Source organism: Gobio gobio, assembly GCF_949357685.1.
Source record: "Gobio gobio genome assembly, chromosome: 20".
NCBI classification, from domain to species: Eukaryota; Metazoa; Chordata; class Actinopteri; order Cypriniformes; family Gobionidae; genus Gobio; species Gobio gobio.
In genome coordinates this window covers 34,086,679-34,108,678 of record NC_137113.1, presented here as the reverse complement: position 1 = coordinate 34,108,678, position 22,000 = coordinate 34,086,679, and the positions used below count along the sequence as shown (strand labels likewise).

Sequence of the window (22,000 nt, the reverse complement as noted above, 5' to 3'; positions counted from 1 at the left end):
ACACGGACCGATGTCAGACTGGCTGCGGATTTTGTGCATGCGTTTGCCGCCTGTCAGCGCTCGAAATGGGTTCTATTTCTAAGCTCATTGCCCTTTGTACGATCAAATACACACATTATTATGCCTAAATGTCCATCTTGGCGGTTATGTCTTGAGTGAACAAGTTTGGAACGTGTCTGTCAGTTTTGAATATGTGCATTACTGTAGGTCTTAAAGTGAAAGCAACTAATATAGCCCATACACACTCCTGTATGTGTCGTTAATGTTAATCAAACAACAACAACAACAGGGGGAAAACAAACAGTAGCCTATTCAAACTTAAAGCACTTTTTGTATCTGTATCTTTATGTTGTACTATTTACTGGTCTTATTGTCATTCGTTTATTAGTCCTTATTTAATTTCTGACTGTTTACTTGATTATTAATTGCTTGAAGATTTTGGTAATATTCCCCACCCTAAGTTATCATGTTATTAAAGCTAGACAGTACAGCACTGGACTAGCCTTTTTTAGTAAGATACCAAAATAAACAAGATTTGTGCATTTTGTTTGTTCTATTGTCATGTATGACTATTGTGCATCTAACATAATACATAATATGGTAAATGTATTATCCTAATTATTTAAAAAAACATTGCAAATTTTTAGCAAACTTTTGGAAATTACCACCACAAAATCATTGCCCAAAGCATAACATTGCCTCCGATGGTTTGCATTCTTCCCATAGTGCATCCTGGTGCCATGTGTTCCCCAGGTAAGCGACTCACACGCGCCCTGCCATCCATGTCATTCATCAGACCAGGCCACCTTCTTCCATTGCTTCGTGGTCCAGTTCTGATGCTCATGTGCCCACTGTTGGTGCTTTCGGTGGTGGACAGGGGTCAGCAAGGGCACCCTGACTGGTCTGTGGTTATGCAGCTCCATATCCAACAATCTGTGAGGCACTGTGTATTCTGACACCTTTCCATCAGAAACAGCATTAACATCTTGAGCAATTTGAGCCGCAGTAGCTTGTCTGTTTGATCGGACCACACAGGCCAGCCTTCGCTCCCCACGTGCATCAGTGAGCCTTGGTCGCCCATGACCCTGTCGCCGGTTCACCACTGTTCCTTCCCTGGACCACTTTTGATAGATACTGACCAATGCAGACTGGGAACACCCCACAAGAGCTGTGGTTTTGGAGATGCTCTGACCCAGTCGTCTAGCCATCACAATTTCGCTCAAATCCTTACGCTTGCCCATTTTTCCTGCTTCTAAGACATCAACTTTGAGGACAAAATGTTCACTTGATGCCTAATACATCCCACCCACTAACAGGTGCCGTGTTGAAGAGATAATCAGTGTTATTCACTTCACCTGTCAGTAGTCATAATATTATGCCTGGTCGGTGTATGAAATAATTTGCGATTAGAATTACAAATCCACAATAAATCCAATTATAGCTGCAGGTGCAGGTGAAAAAGGAGAAATGAATTCTGATCTGGCTGACCGTTCTCCTCAGGGTGTAGTTAAGACTGCCTGCGTCAAACATACATCAATCAGCCAGCATCTTTACAGCTCTTTAGTTTGTCTCTGTAAATACATCTGTGTAGGGGAACTATGATGTGACTATTTGTCCAACCCATTCTCACTCCCAAGGCGTTAAAATTTGAAGCATGGTCAAGCGCCTTCTGCGTCACAATTAAGACGCTAGGCCTCATTTTTTGACGCACTGGGTACTCCATTCATTTCATTGAGGAACCTTTGACGTCATAAACAGACGCGTTGGGCATGGGAAAGGTTATCCCAGCATAATTTTATTTACATTTATTTGCACTATTTAGACACGTTTGAACATGTAACCCAACCCCATCCCATCCCTAAACCTACCCATTTAGTGTATTATATGATATAAAACGTCTCGGTTACGTATGGTAACCCTCGTTCCCTGAAGGAGGGAACGGAGACGTACGTCGGTAATACCGACGAATTGGGATCACTTCAGAGAGCCCCTATCAGCTTCGAGAACTTAAGAACAGGCCAATGAACAACGCTCCGCCCCGCGCCGCGGGTATAAACAGGAAGCGAGAGCATCGCACTGACGTTTTTCACTGAGGAGCCGAACCAGTGACTCGGCCATGCAGTGATGGAAGGAACTGTGGCGACGGGATGTACGTCTCCGTTCCCTCCTTCAGGGAACGAGGGTTACCATACGTAACCGAGACGTTCCCTTTCAGTCGGTCACTACGACGTACGTCGGTAATACCGACGAATTGGGATCCCTATGGAAAGCGCCACAGTTACTACCACTACCAGCGCGCAGCGAGAGCCCCTCAGACCCCGTTCTGAAGCGGGCGGGGAGATTCACGCCAGGAGAGTCACACTGCTGTTCCGCAAGACCCATTCAGCAGACTGATTGGATAACGCTGGGAAAGCGCGCCCGAAGGACGCTGCGGGAGCCACATCATGCCCAGAGGGAGTTACCATGTGGAAAGAAACGTATGGGCTGGCCGTGGGCAGCTCGACATACGAAAGTCCCAGGGGTGGCCCCGGCCTAATGCAGGCGGGGGACGACACCGTACTGAGACGGCAGAGGAACTCTGCCAAGGGAAAGACACGAGCTCGCCGTAGGGAGCTGTACCGTGGAGAATACACGTATGGGACCGCCGTAGGGGTCACGACATTCGGAACCCAGTCTGACACAAGTTCCACCAATGCATACGAGTGCCAGACCTGGCGTTGGATGCTCCGCAAAATCCGACTGCCGAGGGGTGCGGAGGACTCAACAGGGTTCGCCAATCCTGGGGAACTCGACTGGAGAAATAAGCGCACGTATCCGTTCCAGAGGAAGGGAATGGCGCAGCAAGCCGACACTAGAACGGGCACTTCAGTGAAGCTGACTATGGGAAGCGAGCACACGAGAAGCCACCGGCTCTACATGTAGGCTATAAAACCTAGCGAACATGTTAGGTGTCGCCCAGCCCGCAGCTCTACAAATGTCTGTCAGCGAGGCGCCACGAGCCAGCGCCCAGGAAGAAGCTACACCCCTGGTGGAGTGAGCTCTAACCCCGAGCGGGCAGGGCACGTCTTGGGATTCATACGCCAAGACGATGGCATCCACTATCCAGTGGGCCATCCTCTGCTTGGAGACAGCCTTTCCCTTCTGCTGTCCTCCGTAACAGACGAAGAGCTGCTCTGAGGTCCTAAAGCTTTGCGTTCTGTCAACATAGACGCGCAGAGCGCGAACTGGACAGAGAAAAGCCAGGGCTGGGTCTGCCTCCTCCGAAGGCAGCGCTTGCAGGCTCACCACTTGGTCCCGGAATGGAGTAGTGGGAACCTTGGGCACGTATCCAGGCCGGGGTCTCAGGGTCACCTGAGAGTCACCCGGCCCGAATTCCGGGCACGATTCGTCGACCGAAAATGCCTGCAGGTCCCCTACCCTCTTAACTGAGGCCAATGCAATCAGCAGGATTGTCTTTAGAGACAAGATCTTAAGCTCTACTGACTGTAAAGGCTCGAAGGGCGCCCTCTGCAGTGCGGTCAGCACCAGAGTCAAGTCCCAAGAGGGTATAGAGGAGGGGCGAGGAGGATTTAGTCTCCTCGCTCCCCTTAGGAACCTGACGATCAGATCGTGTTTGCCTAAGGACTCACCGTTAACGAGGTCATGGCTTGCGGCGATAGCGGCAACATATACCTTGAGGGTGGAGGGAGACAGCCTTCGCTCCAACCCATCTTGAAGGAAAGAAAGCACAGATCCGACCGAACACTTCCGGGGGTCTTCTCGGCGAGAAGAACACCAATCGACGAACAGGTTCCACTTCAACGCATATAGCCGTCTCGTAGAGGGGGCTCTGGCGGAAGCGATGGTGTCGACTACCGCTTGCGGTAGGTCACCTAGAACCTCCGCGTCCCGTCCAGGGACCAGACATGGAGTTTCCCCAGTACGGAGCTACCAAGAGGAGATGCTCCTCGTCCTCCCTGACCTTGCACAGTGTCTGTGCAAGAAGGCTCACTGGGGGAAACGCATACTTGCGCAGAGCCCGGGGCCAGCTGTGTGCCAGTGCATCCATGCCGAGGGTCCCCTCGGTCAGGGAATAAAACAACTAGCAGTGGGTCGTGTCGTGGGCGGCAAACAGATCGATCTGTGCGGCCCCAAAGTGACTCCAAATCAGCTGGACCACCTGGGGGTGGAGTCGCCACTCTCCGGGGAGCACTGGCAACCGTGACAGCTCGTCGGCCGCACGATTGAGCAGGCCCAGAATGTGAATAACACGAAGGGACCTCAGATGCTTCTGACTCAAAGCGTATAAACGGTCTGTGTCGAGGGAGAATCGAGACATGAAAGTACGCGTCCTTCAGGTCGATCGCTGCAAACCAATCCTGGGGACGGATGCACCTGAAGATGCGTTTCTGCGTTAGCATTCGGAACGGCATCCTGTGGAGGGAGCGGTTCAGGTAATGCAGGTCCAGGATCGGTCGTAACCCGCCGCCTTTCTTGGGTACAATGAAGTACGGGCTGTAGAACCCGGACTTCATATCGGCTGGAGGGACCGGCTCTATCGCGTCCTTCGCCAATAGGACAGCAATCTCCGCCTGAAGCACCGGGGCGCCCTCCTTCGGTATAGATGTGAAGTGGACACCCCTGAACTTCGGGGGACGCCGGGCAAACGGAATCGCATAGCCGAGTCTGATGGTGCGGATGATCCAGCGAGACGGGCTGGGGAGCGCTAGCCAGGCCCCCAGAGACCGAGCAAGCGGGATCATCGGCACCACGGACGTACCCGGAGCGGGGCAGCGCAGCGGAACGCAGGGGCCCCAGGACGACATGGGAGTGGTCCGTGCAGGGGTCTGGGTCTGACACACGACCTGCATCCGCTGAGGGGACGGGCGAGCGTGGGGAGGCACATTGTGTGCGTCCGCACAACCGACGCCCCCTGTTGGCGAGGAGAGAGGTGTCTGAGGGGTACGAGGCATGGTAGCGTCGCATGCCGCCAGACGCGCTCTCTTGGCACCCAGAGATGTTGGAAACTGCTCTTTTATTGAAAATTTGGGTGCCACTGGCACTGAGGCCAGTGGCGGAACAGACATACAAATAGTGTTCCCCCGGCCCTCCACCGGGGGAAGGAGTGGTGCTGCAGCCATCTCCCGAAGAGCAGTTTCCTCCATCTCTGGGCGGCCCATCTCAGGGTCTCTTCCGACGGTGCTTGCCACCTGGCTTGGCAGCGGCCTGAGCGGGCTGGACGTTCTTCCTGCGACCGGCTCCACGCCCACGGCCGGTGGAAGGCTGCTGCTGGGCTGGGTGGAGGCAGCAGTGGGCCGCCGGTGCAGGATATGTTTAATGGCCTCCGTCTGCTTCTGGGCGGCCGAGAATTGCTGGGCGAAATTCTCGACCGCGTTGCCGAACAACCCGGCCGACGATATGGGCAGGAACCGGTTCTTGTCAATCTCCCTCATGTCGGCCAGGTTGAGGCAGAGATACCGTTCCTGGACCACTAAGGTGGACATCGCCTGACCCACGGAACGGGCGTTAACTTTCGTCGCCCGGAGGGCAAGGTCCATCGCCGCCCGGAGCTCCCGGAGGAGCTCTGGGTCAGACCTACCCTCGTGCATGTCCATGAGTGCCTGGGCTTGGTGCACCTGAAGCAACGCCATGGCATGCAAGGCAGACGCGGCCTGTCCGCAGGATCTGTAGGCCTTCGCAGTCAGACTGGACTAAAACCTACAGGCTTTGGACGGGAGACGAGGATCACCACGCCACTCGGAGGCGGTCGCCGGACGCAGCTGCATCGCGACGGCGCGTTCGACTGGCGGGATCCTCTCGTAACCCTTGGCCTGTCCACCGTCAAGGGTAGTGAGGAGGGAGGAGCCTCCAGGTCTGTTTCTGGCACTAAAGGGTGTCGTCCACGACCTGGAAAGCTCCTCATGCACCTCCGGGAAGAATGGCACTGGGGCGGGACGCTGAGAACCAGCGTGACCCCCCCCCCCAGGAACCAATCATCCAACCTAGAAGGTTCGGGACGTGGTGGAGGGTTCCACACAAGCCCAATCTTTTCGGCGGCCCGGGAAAGCATAGCCGTCAACTCGGGGTCCGACTCAACCGTTGCCACTCTCCCAGAGGGAGGCAGTACAGCTGAGTCTTCATCCTCCGAGGACTGGAACTCCCCCTCCGATGCTGCAATCGACATCTGCTCATCTGCGGGCGCTCCGAAAGAGATGACTGGGCGCCCGTGGGCGGGACCAGCGATCTCTTCCGGTTGCGCCACCGGCAGCGGTGCTTGAGAGGGTTCAGGGACCTGCGTAGGGACACTAGGCGGGTTTGTCCTGAACGTAATCCTCAGATCACCCCGGCCATCCGTCGAAGTAGGTCTATCCTGGTTAGGGATAGCTCTAGATCGAGGTATGGGGAGGGGGACTCCGCCTTCCCGGAGGTAGGTGAGTCTAGACCTAAGCACCACAATAGTCATGTTCCCGCAGTAAGAACACGAGCTATTCACAAACGCTGCCTCAGCGTGCTGTAAGCCCAGGCACGTGATGCAGTGAGTGTGGCCGTCAGCGGGCGAGAGGGAATGACCGCATCCAGAAACGCACGGGTGGAATGACATCTTGAGAAAGACGCAGTCACACCCGTGTTGCTCTTTTTGTGAGGAAACGCTCTTTTAGAGAGTGCTGAAGCACCCAGGGAAACCGCGGCAACACACAGGGGATAGTGCAGCCTGTGTTTGCACTCAAAAATGGAACGCCCACCGAAACCAACAGGTTTGCTGTGATAACAGCAGTTGTTCCTCTGCAGCTGAGTTCGCGGTCCCGCTGGAGAGTGCCGTCACACCAACACAACGATCCTCTTCCTCTTCTCAGTTCTCTGACAGTCGCTGAATTAAATCAGGAAAGCAGTCTGTAGACTTCAAACGCCGTTCGGCTCCGAAGTGAATGACGTCAGTGCGATGCTCTCGCTTCCTGTTTATACCCGTGGCGCGGGGCGGAGCGCGAGATGCAAATCTCGCGCCAATTGTTCATTGGCCTGTTCTTAAGTTCTCGAAGCTGATAGGGGCTCTCTGAAGTGATCCCAATTCGTCGGTATTACCGACGTACGTTGTAGTGACCGACTGAAAGGGAACACAGGACATAACAGGCAGATACGACTGCAGGCACAATTTATTCAAAAAGTACAAATATTCCAAGTGTTCCGAGGACAAACGATTGATTTGTGTGAAGAAAATCCCCAAAAGCGATCACCGTCTCCATCAGCTGAATATCATGCACACATTCAAATTTCAAAAATTGCCGCCCGAAGAAACGTTACGTCAGATTTCATAGTGAAATTGCATTGACTCTCGTATGTCTCGTGACCAATTCTGTAACTACATCAGCTTTGATAGTAAAATGTCATTGGCTCTTGTGTGTCTTGTGACCGATTGCATCATGCTCACGAGTTGTGTGTATCATCTGAATGAGATATGAATGAATGAGTGCGTGCATTCACAGAGCGCCTGGATGGATCATCATTTCAGCGATTAAAACAGAAGATGAATGTGTATTTAAACTGGGTCATTTATGGAGTAGAAATGTGAAAATAGTTTTGAATTTGGTGCCTTCTAGACTGAGAAAAGACAGAAAATGTATTTTTGTCTCATGTGGATGAAAGACAACAGCTCTTAGAATGCACTTGCTTAGCTGCCCTACGAGGCCACTCCCTACACCGCCCCCACCATCGTTTTGATCTTCATAAAAATACAATAATTTCGTTCAGTTAGTGAATAAACAGTTCAATTAAAAACTGAACGTGTCTTTTCAATAAAGTGTGAGTGAGCCGAACGAAAGTCACGGGACAAACGCAGCAGGAGTCAGATTTCATTTCATTTTCACGAGAGCGAAGTAAGGGCTGAGCAGAGCTGAGGTAAGCGCGGCATTCATTCTCAATGCGTGTCCAGTCTGGTGCGTTTTCAGATCGCATATTCACTTTGCTCCCCACCGCTCAGTTATTAATGCCCGATCCGAGCGGTCGTGCGCATTTACATTCTGTGAGTGAGATCCCTCGTTGTGGGCGGGTTGATAACATGCGGAACTAGCTCCTTCTACTGGCTGTAGTTTTTAGCCTCTGGCCACAAAATGACGATACTTGCGTCATCGGATGATTTTTTCCAGAAAAAAAATGCATAATTATCTCGCCTCAGGGGGATATGAGGGGGAAAAGTACCATAATTTGAATATACTACCGGGTTTCTACTGATACAAAGCTTAACCCTTTAAGATCAACTCTGTTTTTTACATGAAGATATCATATCGTATGACTTCAGAAGACTTGGAATGCAACATGAGTTAATACTTTACTGTACTGTTTGGGTCAGTTTTTTGCAATAAATAATGCCTGTGACTGCACTTTTATTTGTACATGTTTTATATTGTTTAAAAGAGGGTAGGTTTAGGGTAGGAGTGGGGTTAGTTGTTCCAAAATATAAAAGTAGTCTATAAATATTCATAAAATCATGTCTGTCTGCTTTTACAAATGCGAAGAATTAAACGCGTCTTGATTTGACGCATTGGGCAAACAACTGAAATCTATGGAGTACTCTGCGCGTCGATATAGTGACATGTCAGATATGTGGACACTAGGGCTGGGTTGACAATATTGATTTCTAATTTTTTATGGATCTTCTTTTTGATGAACCAAGACATTATTTATAACATCCAGTTACGCCTTGATACTTTTTGTTACTTTTGATATGAAACAAAGTCTGAGCTTTCAAATCCTGTCAAATGTATTATGAAATTCAAACAATAAATGCTGTTTTCATTATTTTTAATGTGGCGTGACAAATCGTTGTTGCCGCCTCAGTTCAAGCAGCCATGAGGAGCCCACGTGAACCAATCATCTCTTTTTCTTCTAGTTATAGCACAAAATAAACATGAATGAATGTCAGAAGGTATATTGAAAGAAACATTACAACTTGCCACATGTATGCACTATATTATGTTCATTATATTTTTACTTAAACTGTTTGCCTACATTGTGTAATGTATGTCTAAAACAGTTTAAATGTTTATACTTCAACAACAAATTGGAGTAGAAACAATGTAATCAAAAAGAAACTGCTTAGGTGCAGTGTAAATGTTTATATGCAACTCAGTTTTTATTTGTTGATTTAGACAGTTTTTATTATAAAATGTGATTAAATAATTGATTATTAAAGAAATTTTCTGGCTAAATGAAATCTTTCATTTCAGTGTTTCGTTTACAAATAATGTTAATGTATCAATAATAGTATTATATTTTTGGTTGCTTTGATTCCAGGTGTCCAATCTGTACCTTTATGACAGCGTGTTGATGTTGGCCAACGCATTCTACCGCAAATTAGAAGACCGGAAGTGGCACAGCATGGCCAGCCTCAACTGCATCAGGAAGTCAACCAAGCCCTGGAATGGAGGCTGGTCCATGCTGGAGACGATCCAAAAGGTACGATATGTTTGATGTCAAGAATTTTTCAGAGACTCTGTTTTGCTGCTTGTCACAGTGTTGGGGGAATCTAGCCTGTAAGACTAAAAGAGGCAAGATAGCGAGAATTTGAATAAAAGCAACTGTGACAAGATGATAGTTTCTATTGCTTTACATCAAGTCCCAGACATATGGCTTTTTGAAATGCAAATTGCTTTCATCTAAGTTGTTTCCTGCCTTCCCCTCTCACTGCTACAATCACATTTGTCTTGAACACTAGCACAGCGGTCAAGCTGAGATAGCTGTTGGTTGTCCTCACACAGAACTCTCTTAAGGGCCACTGAAGGCTGCACAATAGCTGGTGTGGTGGCCGCAGCGGCTGATGTCTCATCTTACGAGCTCATGTCTCTGTGAGCTCTCAGGGGCAGCAAGCGGTCTAGTGTGTTCCTCAATTTCATGCCTTTTTAACTTTATACAAACCACAAAGAAATGCAAGAAACCTTTAATCGGCCCTGAGAGGGACGCACCATGGATAGATTTGTCTCGGAACCTTCCTGTAGGCCTTTCATGGTGATGCTTTTTAAGTGTTGAGCGACCCCTACACCACTCTAAACAGGTGGCCCAGTTAGACTAGTGAAGGAAACATTAAGAATTCTTTTCAAGATAAATTTAGTTCAGAAAAGGCTAGTAAACATATAAAGGTTTCATTTTAATATTGTTTATATACTATTATAGTTTATTAATATTTCGAATTTGCTTTTATTTTCATTTTATTTTCATTTTTAATTAGTTTAATTGTTTATGCTTTTATTATGTGTACCCAGCTATTAGATGACTGGTTTATTGTTTTTGCTGATTAATCTGTGCCAATCAGTGTTTCGTGATTACATTTAATTTGACATATACTTCACTTGATATTGTAATCACAATTATTATTTTTGATTGATGTTGTGTGTATGGCTACACATCCAAAACCAACTGAGAACTGTGGACTACTTTTATTAGTGGTTTAATCAAGAACCAATTATTTTGTTTAATGTGCTTCAATGTTATGTTTATGCTTTGTTTATTATAATTCAAGCATTCCAATTTGATCATTTAGCTTACATGCAGTGTATCCACCCTAAAGAAAAAAAAGGAAATATGGTTTTCAAATGATAAAGTACATGTTTCATACTTGGTTTACTGTAGGCGTATATCTACATTGAGCTTTTAAATATGCCTATTTCAATGTGTGTGAAATTTGAAGTTTGGTGAACTCTGACCTGTGAATTTGTATGACACGTCGTCAATAGGAGATTAATATGTCAAAAGGTTACTTCTCGATGGATTTAAAGATCACAAACTTTAAAGCTGAAGGTTAGCAGTATTGCTGGAAAGAAGAGTATGGTATATTATGATTTATTTAAAATAAAACTAAACATTATGTTATATTCTGCCTATTCACATACACTGTACATTCTAACAAGTTGACCCTGCCGCCGGTTCACCACTGTTCCTTCCTTGGACCACTTTTGATAGATACTGACCATGCAGACCAGGAACACCCCACAAGAGCTGCAGTTTTGGAGATGTTCTGACCCAGTCGTCTAGCCATCACAATTTGGCCCTTGTCAAACTCGCTCGAATCCTTACGCTTACGATTTTTCCTGCTTCTAACACATCAACTTCGAGGACAAAATGTTCACTTGCTGCCTAATATATCCCACCCGCTAGAAGGTGCCGTGATGAAGAGATAATCAGTGTTTATTCACTTCACCTTCATAATGTGAATATCAACCTGATCGGTGAGCACGCAGTACTGGTCCAATTAGGCGAGGTTCGGTAACGCCAACTGAGCCAAATCTTTCGCCCACTGGCCCCAAACCATTCCTATTCTAAAGCCCAAGAAAGCTTAAAGGTTTAAAATTGCAATTGGTAAAGTTCAATGTATAAAAGGGAACATCACATTGCTCTTTGATCTGGATCAGTTCTTTTAACTGTGTCGCTTTATTGTTTATTGATTCAGACAGTCTTGTTCCCACAGGGCCGTATAACTGGTCTCACCGGAATTATGGACTTCATGGACAATGGATCAAATTCCCACGTTCAGTTTGAGATTTTGGGAACCAGCTTCAGCGAGACGTTTGGAAAAGACATAAAGCGCGTAAGTTAAATTGCCCGGGCTTTCATTTCTAGTACCTGGTGTAAAAGCTGTCTTTTGATATGATGTCTGGTTATTTTTTCATTACCAGTAACCTTAGGTAAAATGAAAACCGAAATCGATTTCCCTGCAATTTGTCTATGATGAACATGGAGGGCGAGTAATCTGCTTTTCTGAAAGACTCTGCCATTGAGAACAACTTGACTTAATATCATCTGTGCAGATTGTGTATCCAGACTGCCATTTTGACCCCTCACCTTGTTTTCAACTTTCTAAGAGGCAAGAAAAACCAGCAGTCGAGCTTCAGTAGGCTTGACATGCCAGGCCAAACATGTTGTAAATCAAATGTTATGACTATGTGCACTACCTATTGTGCATGTCATAAAGTGTTTCCTACACACAGTCAATTCAATTCCATGTCTACTACTAGATGGTTAATCTAGCCTACAGTTGGATATTTTAATTAGCTTTTGCTGTACTTTTTCCTAGAACAATCCCAAGTCATTTTCATTACGGACATACTGTCCTCTTTTCTCTTTATAGCTGTATTTGCTGATTTTTGTGCTCTGTTTTTGTTGCCATAAACTGTTTGGGTCCATCCATCATTTAAAAGAAAGAGTAATATAAATTACAGGAGAGGAAACAGTCTGCTGGTAATGAAGATTTAATCACCCTGCATCCCAACCTGAATTATGAACCCACTGTATCACATTATAGCCATTAGGATCCACAGTGCCACAGCCATTTACTCCCTGCCCGCACACACACCGGCTCCCCCTCATACAAAGCACATTTATTAGCTATAATGAAAGGAAAGGACAGCTAATGGTACGTCAAGTGTACTCAGTCCTGTTGTTGTTCATTATTAGAGCACCAGCTTTAGTCTTCTAAGCAGTGCCGCCCAAGAAGAGATTAATGTAGCCAACTGCATTTCCACCCTGCTATGGAGACAAACAGCGAGCCGTGCTGTTAATTTGACATATGTCATGGTTTGAAAGCAGAGGCAAATACATTTCCTGGCTAAACGAGAAACCCTTTGGAGGTTAAAGAAGGCCGGAAAGTTTCAAGTGATTTCTTCAGTGGTACCCTATTTGCTTTTGTCTTTTCTTAGTGTTTAGTCTCTCTGTCTCTCTAAATAGCTTTTATCTGACTGCTTCTATATATTAGCTCTGAATGAAAATCTTGTGAGCTGCCTACCAAGACAGACCAACATTTGTGCAGCATTCACTAACATGACTAACACTCTTTCTACACTGGATGTGAACGACATGTCATATCACATAAAAATTAAAAAGAACCCATTGTAATCAATAATGCTGTCTTCAATGTAGGAACAGCATTAGATGGATACCCAGTTCTGTTTCTAACATACATTTGTGTACTTCCAACAACAGGACAAATGGATGAGGGAAGAATTATCATTGAGGTTATCTTGAAAATGTGCTTTGACATATCTAGTGTAGATAGGCTTAAGCTGTTGCAATGTATTGTAAACAGGTTGTAAGGCTATTCCAAATTGTACCTCATTTTGGCAGTCACATCTGACCCTTCACAGTTGAGGAAATTCCACAATGAATTGCAACAAGCTCAGAGAACAAAAATCCATCAAGATGGATTAAACAAGATATGTACATAGATTATAGGGAGACTGGGGATGGTTGTAAACCAACCATTTTTTTGTGTGCTATTTATCATTTTCCCACATATGTCGGCTACAAATCTACACCCGAAGGGAGTTAAAACCATAATGTGGGTGGGTTATAACTAGGGTTGGGTACCGAACTCTGTACTTTTAAGGGCACCGTCCTAATTAAGTTGGTACTACGAAGACCGATTCACTTGAAATCAATCAGCCCCATGTTTCGGTATACCTAAGAATACATTTAGTGACTAGTGTCTGTGAAAATTATACCGCAAAAAGACTATTTAAATACAAATGAATGGCGCAGACACACAGTTTAATTTACCTCACACACACACACATTGAATTGTGCGTGACGGTTGCGTGTTTCCATCTCTGCCGTCTCATACTAGGACATGAATGCATGAACATCATCTGCAGAGCCGCTCTGAGAAATCACTGTTTAATTTGAGAAAAACTGCAGTCATATCATAAACACACAGAAACTCAAAGGTCTTCACGGCAACCCATCAAAATAAATGTTCACATGACAAATATATTTGTAGAATTTCAGATACGTCTCAATGTAATAATAATAAATGATCAAAACTTAATTTTTTTAAAGATATAAATCAAATTTTTTCTTCAATGTTTTCATTTTAACAGTATACAGCTCAGTTGTGCAGCACTTTGTTTGACAAAAAAGTTTGTATTATTAAATTAAAAGATACATTTAATTACTGTTTTATGCCTTCATTCGATTACCAGAAAATACACAGCACAGAATTTGTGGGAAATCTTTTAATAGAAATGAAATGAAAAAAAATATATATATATATATTAAAATTGTTGTTTTTATGAATTCAATTAAGCTAGTAGCTTACGAACTATTTACTGGTAAATATTACAGTATACAAACATCACAGACATTGGCAGACAGTGACAAAGGCAGCTCTGGCATAATGTCAATAAAACTTTTATAAATGACTTACAGTTACAGTGCAGAAAAAAGGTACCTTTGGGTACCGGTACCGGTTAAAAAGTGAACGGTACCCAACCCTAGTTGTAACACTGTTATTTGTTATTTCATTTTACTGTCTTATGATGGTGATTTTGTGTAATAGTGAAACTAAAATATTGGTTTAAGCATATTACTGTATTGTCATTTGCTTTGCAACATTCTAACACATTTGCTATGCTATATCAGTCATTTATTTGAGTCCATTAGAAAGAAGCTGTCTAATTAGACAGTAAATGCATTACGTTTTGAAACAGAGCTGTTATTTTCATTTGATTCTTCTTCTTTCCATGCACCACACCATTACAGGTAAGGCACATGGCAGAAAGTTTTGACGCATATCGACCCGAGGTTTAATTTTGCCTATTGGGCGGCAGTGGCTCAGTGGTTCATGTAGGTTGTCTACAAACCGGAAGGTTGGTGGTTCGATCCCCGGTTCCACCTGACCAAGTGTCGAGGTGTCCATGAGCAAGACACCTAACCCCAGCTGCTCCCGACGAGCTGGATGGCGCCTTGCATGGCTGACACTGCCGTCGGTGTGTGAATGGGTGAATGTGAGGCAAAAATGTAAAGCGCTTTGGATGGCCGTAGGTCTGTTAAAAGCGCTATATAAATGCAGTCCATTTACCATTTTGCCGAACTCGCTCGACTCACTTTTCCCATCACATATCGGATCGGAAAGGCATTTTTTAATCAATAAAAATGAAAAAAATGAAAATATTTGAAAAGTGGAAATAAAGCGTCTAATGTGTATTTAATAATAAAGTCTTTATCGGTTAGCGGTAGGTAAACAGACATGCTCTGAATTGAAACGGTAAAAGTGAGTGGGTCCAATATCATTGGTCTTAAAAAGTGGGTGGGTCTTGCCTACGCCCATGATCCTGTAGTATGTTATTCCCTGATAACAACCGCTAAAAACTTTTAACACAGGCACATCTTAACACAGGCGCATCCGGATAACGGAACTCGGGGCTTCACACTTACTAAGAAAGTTTTTTCCTCGTGGGAGTTTTGCGTTTGGTGAGCTAATAAAATATTATATAATAATAATAATAATAATAAAACTCAGTCAAATCAATATTTTGTGAACAGTTATTTAATTATGTCATCTGGTATCGAGGACTCGCTCTGTCTTGTTTCATACAAACGCAGCTGCCTCCATTTTGCGACTATTGTTTTGTACACAGTAATTTATAATATAAGATAACCAACAGGTACAATTTTAAAACAGTTTTTATCTCAGATCAATAACCTTTATCCCCATAATAATTTATGTAGCGAAATACAGTGTAATAAGTAATATGACTGTACCGTATCCCTAATATCCGTATAGTTAACTACTCTCTCTGCGGAAGAGCTAAAATATTTCGACTCAGATCAATATTTCATGTAAGGAATAATTGACTCCGGGCCGTTGAATTATTAGAATAATAATGCACACCCGAGGTGGTGATGCGGTCACGACGCGAAGCGGATCTTGATGTGGGTCTGGCTTGTCAGGCTAACATGCAGAGGTATTTAGTTCCTGAATTTTATCAGCTGTTTGAACGAGTAATTTTAATGACTCAATGACTCATTTATTAAGGCAGTGACTTGATGCCTCCTATTGGTGGTTATAGTTTGATATTTAAAGTATAATTTCAACATTTCTTAAAACCTCTTATAGCATTATTTATGAAATTGTAATTGCAGTGGAAATACATCTAAATGCTGCTGGTAACAGTCTATAGTGTCCTATTGTTCTAATTTAATTTATTGGTTCAAATGTAAGAATTTATCAAAAGGTGATGCATACATCTAATAAGGTTGGAAAAACTTAAAATGCCCTTCCATTTAAGGCTGCAAATAAGAAGGTTTATTTTTGTCACTGCTGTGAACTATCCACCTCACAGAATAGACTATGAAAAGCTTGTGAGCTGTCCACGATAAGCCCAAACCAGTCAAAGATACCAGCACAAAAACACACTCAGCAAAATGTTGTATAATTATTGTTATCGACAAAATCCCAGAAAATATTGAGATCTTGTGCAAATATTGCACAGCCTAATCTCGATATAGCAAAGCCCAGATAAGCTTCTGAAGCTCTGGCTTGGTCCCAGTCACATATCAGGCCAGGCTTTGCCACCAAACAAAAGTGTAGCTAGCATCTGTTCTTGCTATTAAATTAACAAGCTATTAGATGTCCTGGTACCATGAATACACAAATGGTCCTGTGAAATGTCACTCAGCATCATGGACCAGGACATGGAATGTTACTGACTTCACTTGAACTACATTCACCTAAATATAAGTATTTTATAAATATGATCATTTCAATTTCTTAAATATGCTGTATAAATATGACTATTAGTTTCCTGTTTTAATCCTAAAACATTATAGAGTGACAGTGTCTTGTCTGTTTTGGTTTGGTTTCATGTTCAGGTTCTTTTATTTTGAAATTCTCGTAGCCATGTTTCCTGTTTGTCATGTGATTCACTTGCCATCATGTGACTATGTCTTGTGCTTCACCAGTCTTGTGTATCATGAGGCTTGTTCGAGACGAACTACACTAGCCTGCCACCGGCTGGCAATATCTGCCGGTTGCAGGCGGGTGAGGAGTACAGAGACGGCCATCAGGTCGGACACTTTGTGCTTTCTGTAGTGTGCTGAACCAATGTCATTCATGGCAGACCACACGATTTTTTCCAAATATAAGCAATAGGTTAACCAGAACATTTTCTTCCAAACTGTTACTTTTAAACAATAAGAATATATAATTGTATAATATATATTCTTATTGCATTAATTTTGTTAATGTTTTGTTTGAATATCATATAATCAATATCACACGTCGTCCTTGTCATCACAGAATCTGACCAATGAGAATAAATTGTGTCGTCATCGAGGCTTTCGTGCCTCTGACCTAGGCGGCTTATCTCGTTTTGCTCTCGCGGTACTTTGATGGAACGTGATCGGAAGACGGTTGCAGCGGCGATCAAAGTCGGACACATTTTCTAACCAGAATGCATTGCTTTTGTCAGGCGGTAGCCAATCTTTTCAGCGCCGCATGAAGTCGAACAAGCCTATGTTCTTATAGAGTAGGGGTAGGGAACGTTGATCCTGGGGGGTCACTCTCTTGCAGAGTTTAGCTCCAACCCTGAAAAAAAACTCTCACCTGCCTGTTATGTTATGTTAGTAATCCTGAAGACCTTGATTAGCTTCAGGTGTTTTTGATTAGGGTTGGAGCTAAACTTTGCAAGAGAGTGGCCCTCCTGGTTCAAGGTTCCCCACCCGTTATAGAGAGTATGCATGTGACGTCACTGCCGGCCAGGGTGACTGTGGTGACGCCCATTGAGTGGCAAAATGACTGAGCAGCAGCATTGGTTTACAGCATGAATGCCGCGGAAAACACAAAACACAGCTAAAATGGGAAATAGCTTTGAGATTGACTGTACAAATAGATTTGACAAGAAATCAGAGGTATATTTTACAGACTGCCGAAAGCTACAGAAAAGAGAAGCAAATAGATCGCTCCAATTCATAGAAACAACAGGACTCCAGGCAGCGATATGTGAATTTGCAGATATCATTTGTCAATATTTTGAATTGTATGGTAAAATCATACCCTATATATTGTATTGTTATATATTGTATTCACAACTCATAAATTAAATATGTGCCATCTTATAAATAAACAAGCGTTTAAATAAGCGTTTAAATAAACACTGACAAAAACTATACAAGTTTTAGGGCTGGACGATATATATAACATTGATATATACATGATTTAAACCTACCTATATTGTATTTATATAAATAGTTCACAGGCAAATTTGCTTTATGTATTTCGCCGGTGTCAAAACCAGGCACATATAAATGTCAGAATTTTTTTTCCTGGATGCATGTCAATATCCATGCATCACTGGATCTTTGGTATGTTGTAAGAAACACTATGTCGAGTCTAACCTTTAGTTAAAACTGATAATTGTTTGTTTTACTCACGTTTCCCCTATTAACTCCAGTCATACAGCTGCTCTTTTACCACTTGGTATGGCTGAGGGGGCGTGTTCCGGCGGGAAAGTGACGTCAATGTATACCCTCTATTGGTTGATTGTGTTGATTGTTTACAGGTGTGTCTTGTTAAGTCATTAGTCATTAGACTTGTTAAGTCATTAAGTCATTATGTTTAGCACTCATGTTTGCCCTGTCTGGTTGTCGTGTATTGAAGTTTGTATGCTGTTCCATGTTTCCAATAGTGGTGTGCAGAGCGAGACTTCGTGGAACACTGAAAGAGTTGAAGCAAATGTGCCAAATTGTGTTGAGGCTTCGAAAAAATTTGACACCTATTAGCGATGGGATAAACAAAGCATTCGAAACGCAATATGCTGTGACCCCCTACTGGTCAATGTAAAAAAAACTCAGGCCATGCATGAAAACACCTTTTACCAGTAGCGTACCGTGGGGTTTCAGTCAGGTCCTTCACTAACGATTAACACACCCCACGCCGCTGCCATAACAACACCACACACACCGATACATACAAAATACAATCATGCACTGTATGCACTACATCAGCGGGGGGTAGCGCCGACACATCGCTGGGCCTCTGGGGCGTTCTATCGCTACACATCAAAATTTGATTGGCTGATAACCCACGTAAGTCAAAGTTATGATCCAATGGAAAATGGCAGCTTCAACGGAAGGCTAGCTATTCTACTAGTGCTGGTCTACGGAGCTGTGATGCATTTAGATCAGGGGTGTCCAAAGTCCAGCCCGCGGGCCAAATGAGGCCCGGGGATGAATTTCAAACGGCCCGCAGTGCGTCTATTAAAATGTATTATATGTGGCCCGCCACGGATCATTTACAAATCATGCAGTTTCACGATGTCGCCGCAAGGTGGCAGTACTAGACTTTAGGCCAGGGAAACGGCGCCCAAAAGCAGAACGAAACAGCGCTACTGCTTGTGCTCTGCGCAACTCGCGAGCTCTGACTCTGAACAAATGTGTTTACCTGCTGAGAGTCTCGACCACGCGGCCACTAAACAGCCTTCCGAAGCCCGTGAGAAGCGTTCGAGTTCAGCGCTGAGGTCTCCGGTACTGAATCTCTCTGTGATTTGATTTAATTTAAATCCAGTTAAATAGCGCTGACTTAATAAACAACACTAACGTGCAAATCAGCTGAGCCGATTCAAAATCATTTTCAAACAACAATTCGCATTTCGAATGTATCACGGATTTACTGTGGTAACACCTGTAACCGTGGTCATTTGTCAGAAATGTAGGTTAATATCTAATTTTATTTAATTTGTAATGTAGACATGTATTAAATGAGTAATAAAGGCCAAATTGCAGACTATTTTTTTGTCATAAACTTGCAGTTTTGTGCATTTGTATTTATGTCTACAGACTAAATACCATTCTATATATATATATATATATATATATATATATATAATGTATGTATTACTTTTTTGCCTTGTGTGCACTGCAAAAAATGCTGTCATTTAGTATTTATGTCCTGTTTCTAGTTTAAATATATCTAAATATATCTAAAAATTCTTAAATCAAGATGTTACGAGATAAGTTAAATGACATTAGATATTTTTTCTTGTTTTCTGGAAAATAAAATTTAATTGAAGTGAGTTTTTGTTTAAAACAAGCAAATATATCTGCCAATGGGGTAAGAAAAATAATGTTTCTGTTTTGAATCTTTAAGGAAGATTATTTTTCTAATCCATTGGCAGATAATTTAGTTTGTTTCAAGCAAAAACTCAATTCATGTTTATTTTTTCCCCCAGGAATCAAGAAAAAATATGTAATTTTCCTTAGTAAAAGCATCTTGATTTAAGAACTTTTTGATATTTGGACTGGAAAAAAGACAGAAATACCAAGTCAGAAAAGCATGTTTTGTAGTGTGGTTTTACCTGTGGTGATCTAAATAGAGCATTTATTAAATTTAAATAAGAATAGAGTTCTAACTCCATAATAATATTAAAATTTCACCCATTAAAACTTTTTGGTTGATGAAAGTTTTACAGATATTGTTAAATATCTCTCTCTCTCTCTCTCTCTCTCTCTCTCTCTCTCTCTCTCTCTCTCTCTCTCTCTCTCTCTCTCTCTCTCTCTCTCTCTCTCTCTCTCTCTCTCTCTCTTCTCTCTCTTCTCTCTCTCTCTCTCTCTCTTATATATATATATATATATATATATTAGAAAAGGGACCGGCCCCCGGGTATGTCCACAACATCGAATCCGGCCCCCTTTAAACAAAGTTTGGACACCCCTGGTTTAGATGATGAAAATAGCCTCACAAAAAATAACCACATTCTTTCTGGAAATATAATTGTAACGTACTGAAATAGACAGTAATTGAATTTAGAAACATTCAGACACACATTCATTTAATTGTGAAAAAAATATTTTTCATTTTGACAAGGCCAGCAGAGAAGTCCCTGATGGCCCTGACACACCACTGCCTTTTACAAACCCATTGCAAATATTTTACTAAAAGTCAAATCAATCAAATGCAATTAACTAATCATTTAATAAGATTAAATACCAAGTGTCTTTATAATATGTGTTCTTTTATCAATTTTCAGGGCATATTTTGTTTGTTCCATGGATGGCTCAGCTAAATAAGACACTATTAACTACTGTTATTCTTTTTAACTATACTAATGTCTCATTAAAATGTCTACAAACGTATAAAACTCATCAGAGATCAGGTAAAACCCATATACACTTGTTCAATGGTAGTTTCTGAGCTTCATGAAGCAGTGGGGGGTTTTTTCGAAAGCGCCCATTACTAGTTTCCATATGCCAGGGCTGTTCAAGTTTTGTTCATGATTTGTTTCAAGTTTTGGATTTTGTTTATACTTGTTTAATGTTTTTGGATCTTTAGGCACTGTAAAATAAACTGCACTTGGGTTCTCGTCCCATCATCTTCGTCTGCTTCCAAGTCAGCACTTTTACAGAGGGTGGGGATGAACACTGTTCTGTAGCCTTTATGCTATTACTTGATTACTTGTTTTAGCTTTGAATGGCAGCACTGACTCAGCACTTTAAAATGACAAGAAAAAAGGCCTGTCCCACTAAATCTTGCCGTCTTGGTATAGTTATAGTCTGTCTTAGTCATAGTCTAGAATTTTAAATTCTCATTTTATACAACACAGACTGGCAAAAACCAATGGATGTCCACACATTCCTGTTTGCTTTTACCCAGCCATTTATTATTTAAAAACTTTTATCCCAAAGTCATCGAGGTCTCCACAAATAGATAAATGCTTGTCTAGTCCGGGGTCAAGACTGATAAGACATCAAATAGAAGATGAAGGATATGCTTTTGTTTGTTCTTTGAGTCTCTTGAGCCCCTGGATAAGACGGCCATCTATCAAGTCTTCAATTTCATTTGTCATCTAAGAGAAAACTTTAGCAGAAAGCTGAAAAAACTGACAGTATTTGATGAATTGGTGGCCTCCTCATCCTCGTCTGTGCTCTTTCAGATCATCACTCTAAGCAGAGCTGTGACAGACAGACAGGGTGAAGCGTCACCAGACACTTGTGTTTAACACTGCTGTCTACAGGAAGCACCCAAGTATTTTCAGTCATATGTTGGGTAAAGCTCATATGCTGGGAAAAAGCTTAATGACTCATTTGCTATACAGCCAATTGAACATCACCAAACAATGACTGTTGCTGTGTCAGTGTTTGGATAGCACCACAATGTTTACACTTTTCAGGATAATCATCATATTAATGACTTATATTTGTCTCTGCACATTAAGGGGTATGTTTTCACATTGAAATAATTATGTGATTATGTGTAATGAAAATA

At 43.0% G+C, this 22,000-nt stretch overlaps 1 protein-coding gene across 1 annotated transcript in view; it reads left to right on the top strand.

Moving 5' to 3' along the window:
• grid1b (glutamate receptor, ionotropic, delta 1b) overlaps positions 1-22,000 on the top strand; it is a gene marked incomplete at both ends in the record, with an annotated part of 100,975 nt that overhangs the window by 43,275 nt on the left and 35,700 nt on the right. Inside the window, 2 exons of the mRNA XM_079846317.1 lie at positions 9,268-9,429; positions 11,435-11,554. Coding sequence (XP_079702443.1) covers positions 9,268-9,429; positions 11,435-11,554 — 282 coding nt within the window. The remainder of the gene's footprint in view (positions 1-9,267; positions 9,430-11,434; positions 11,555-22,000) is intronic.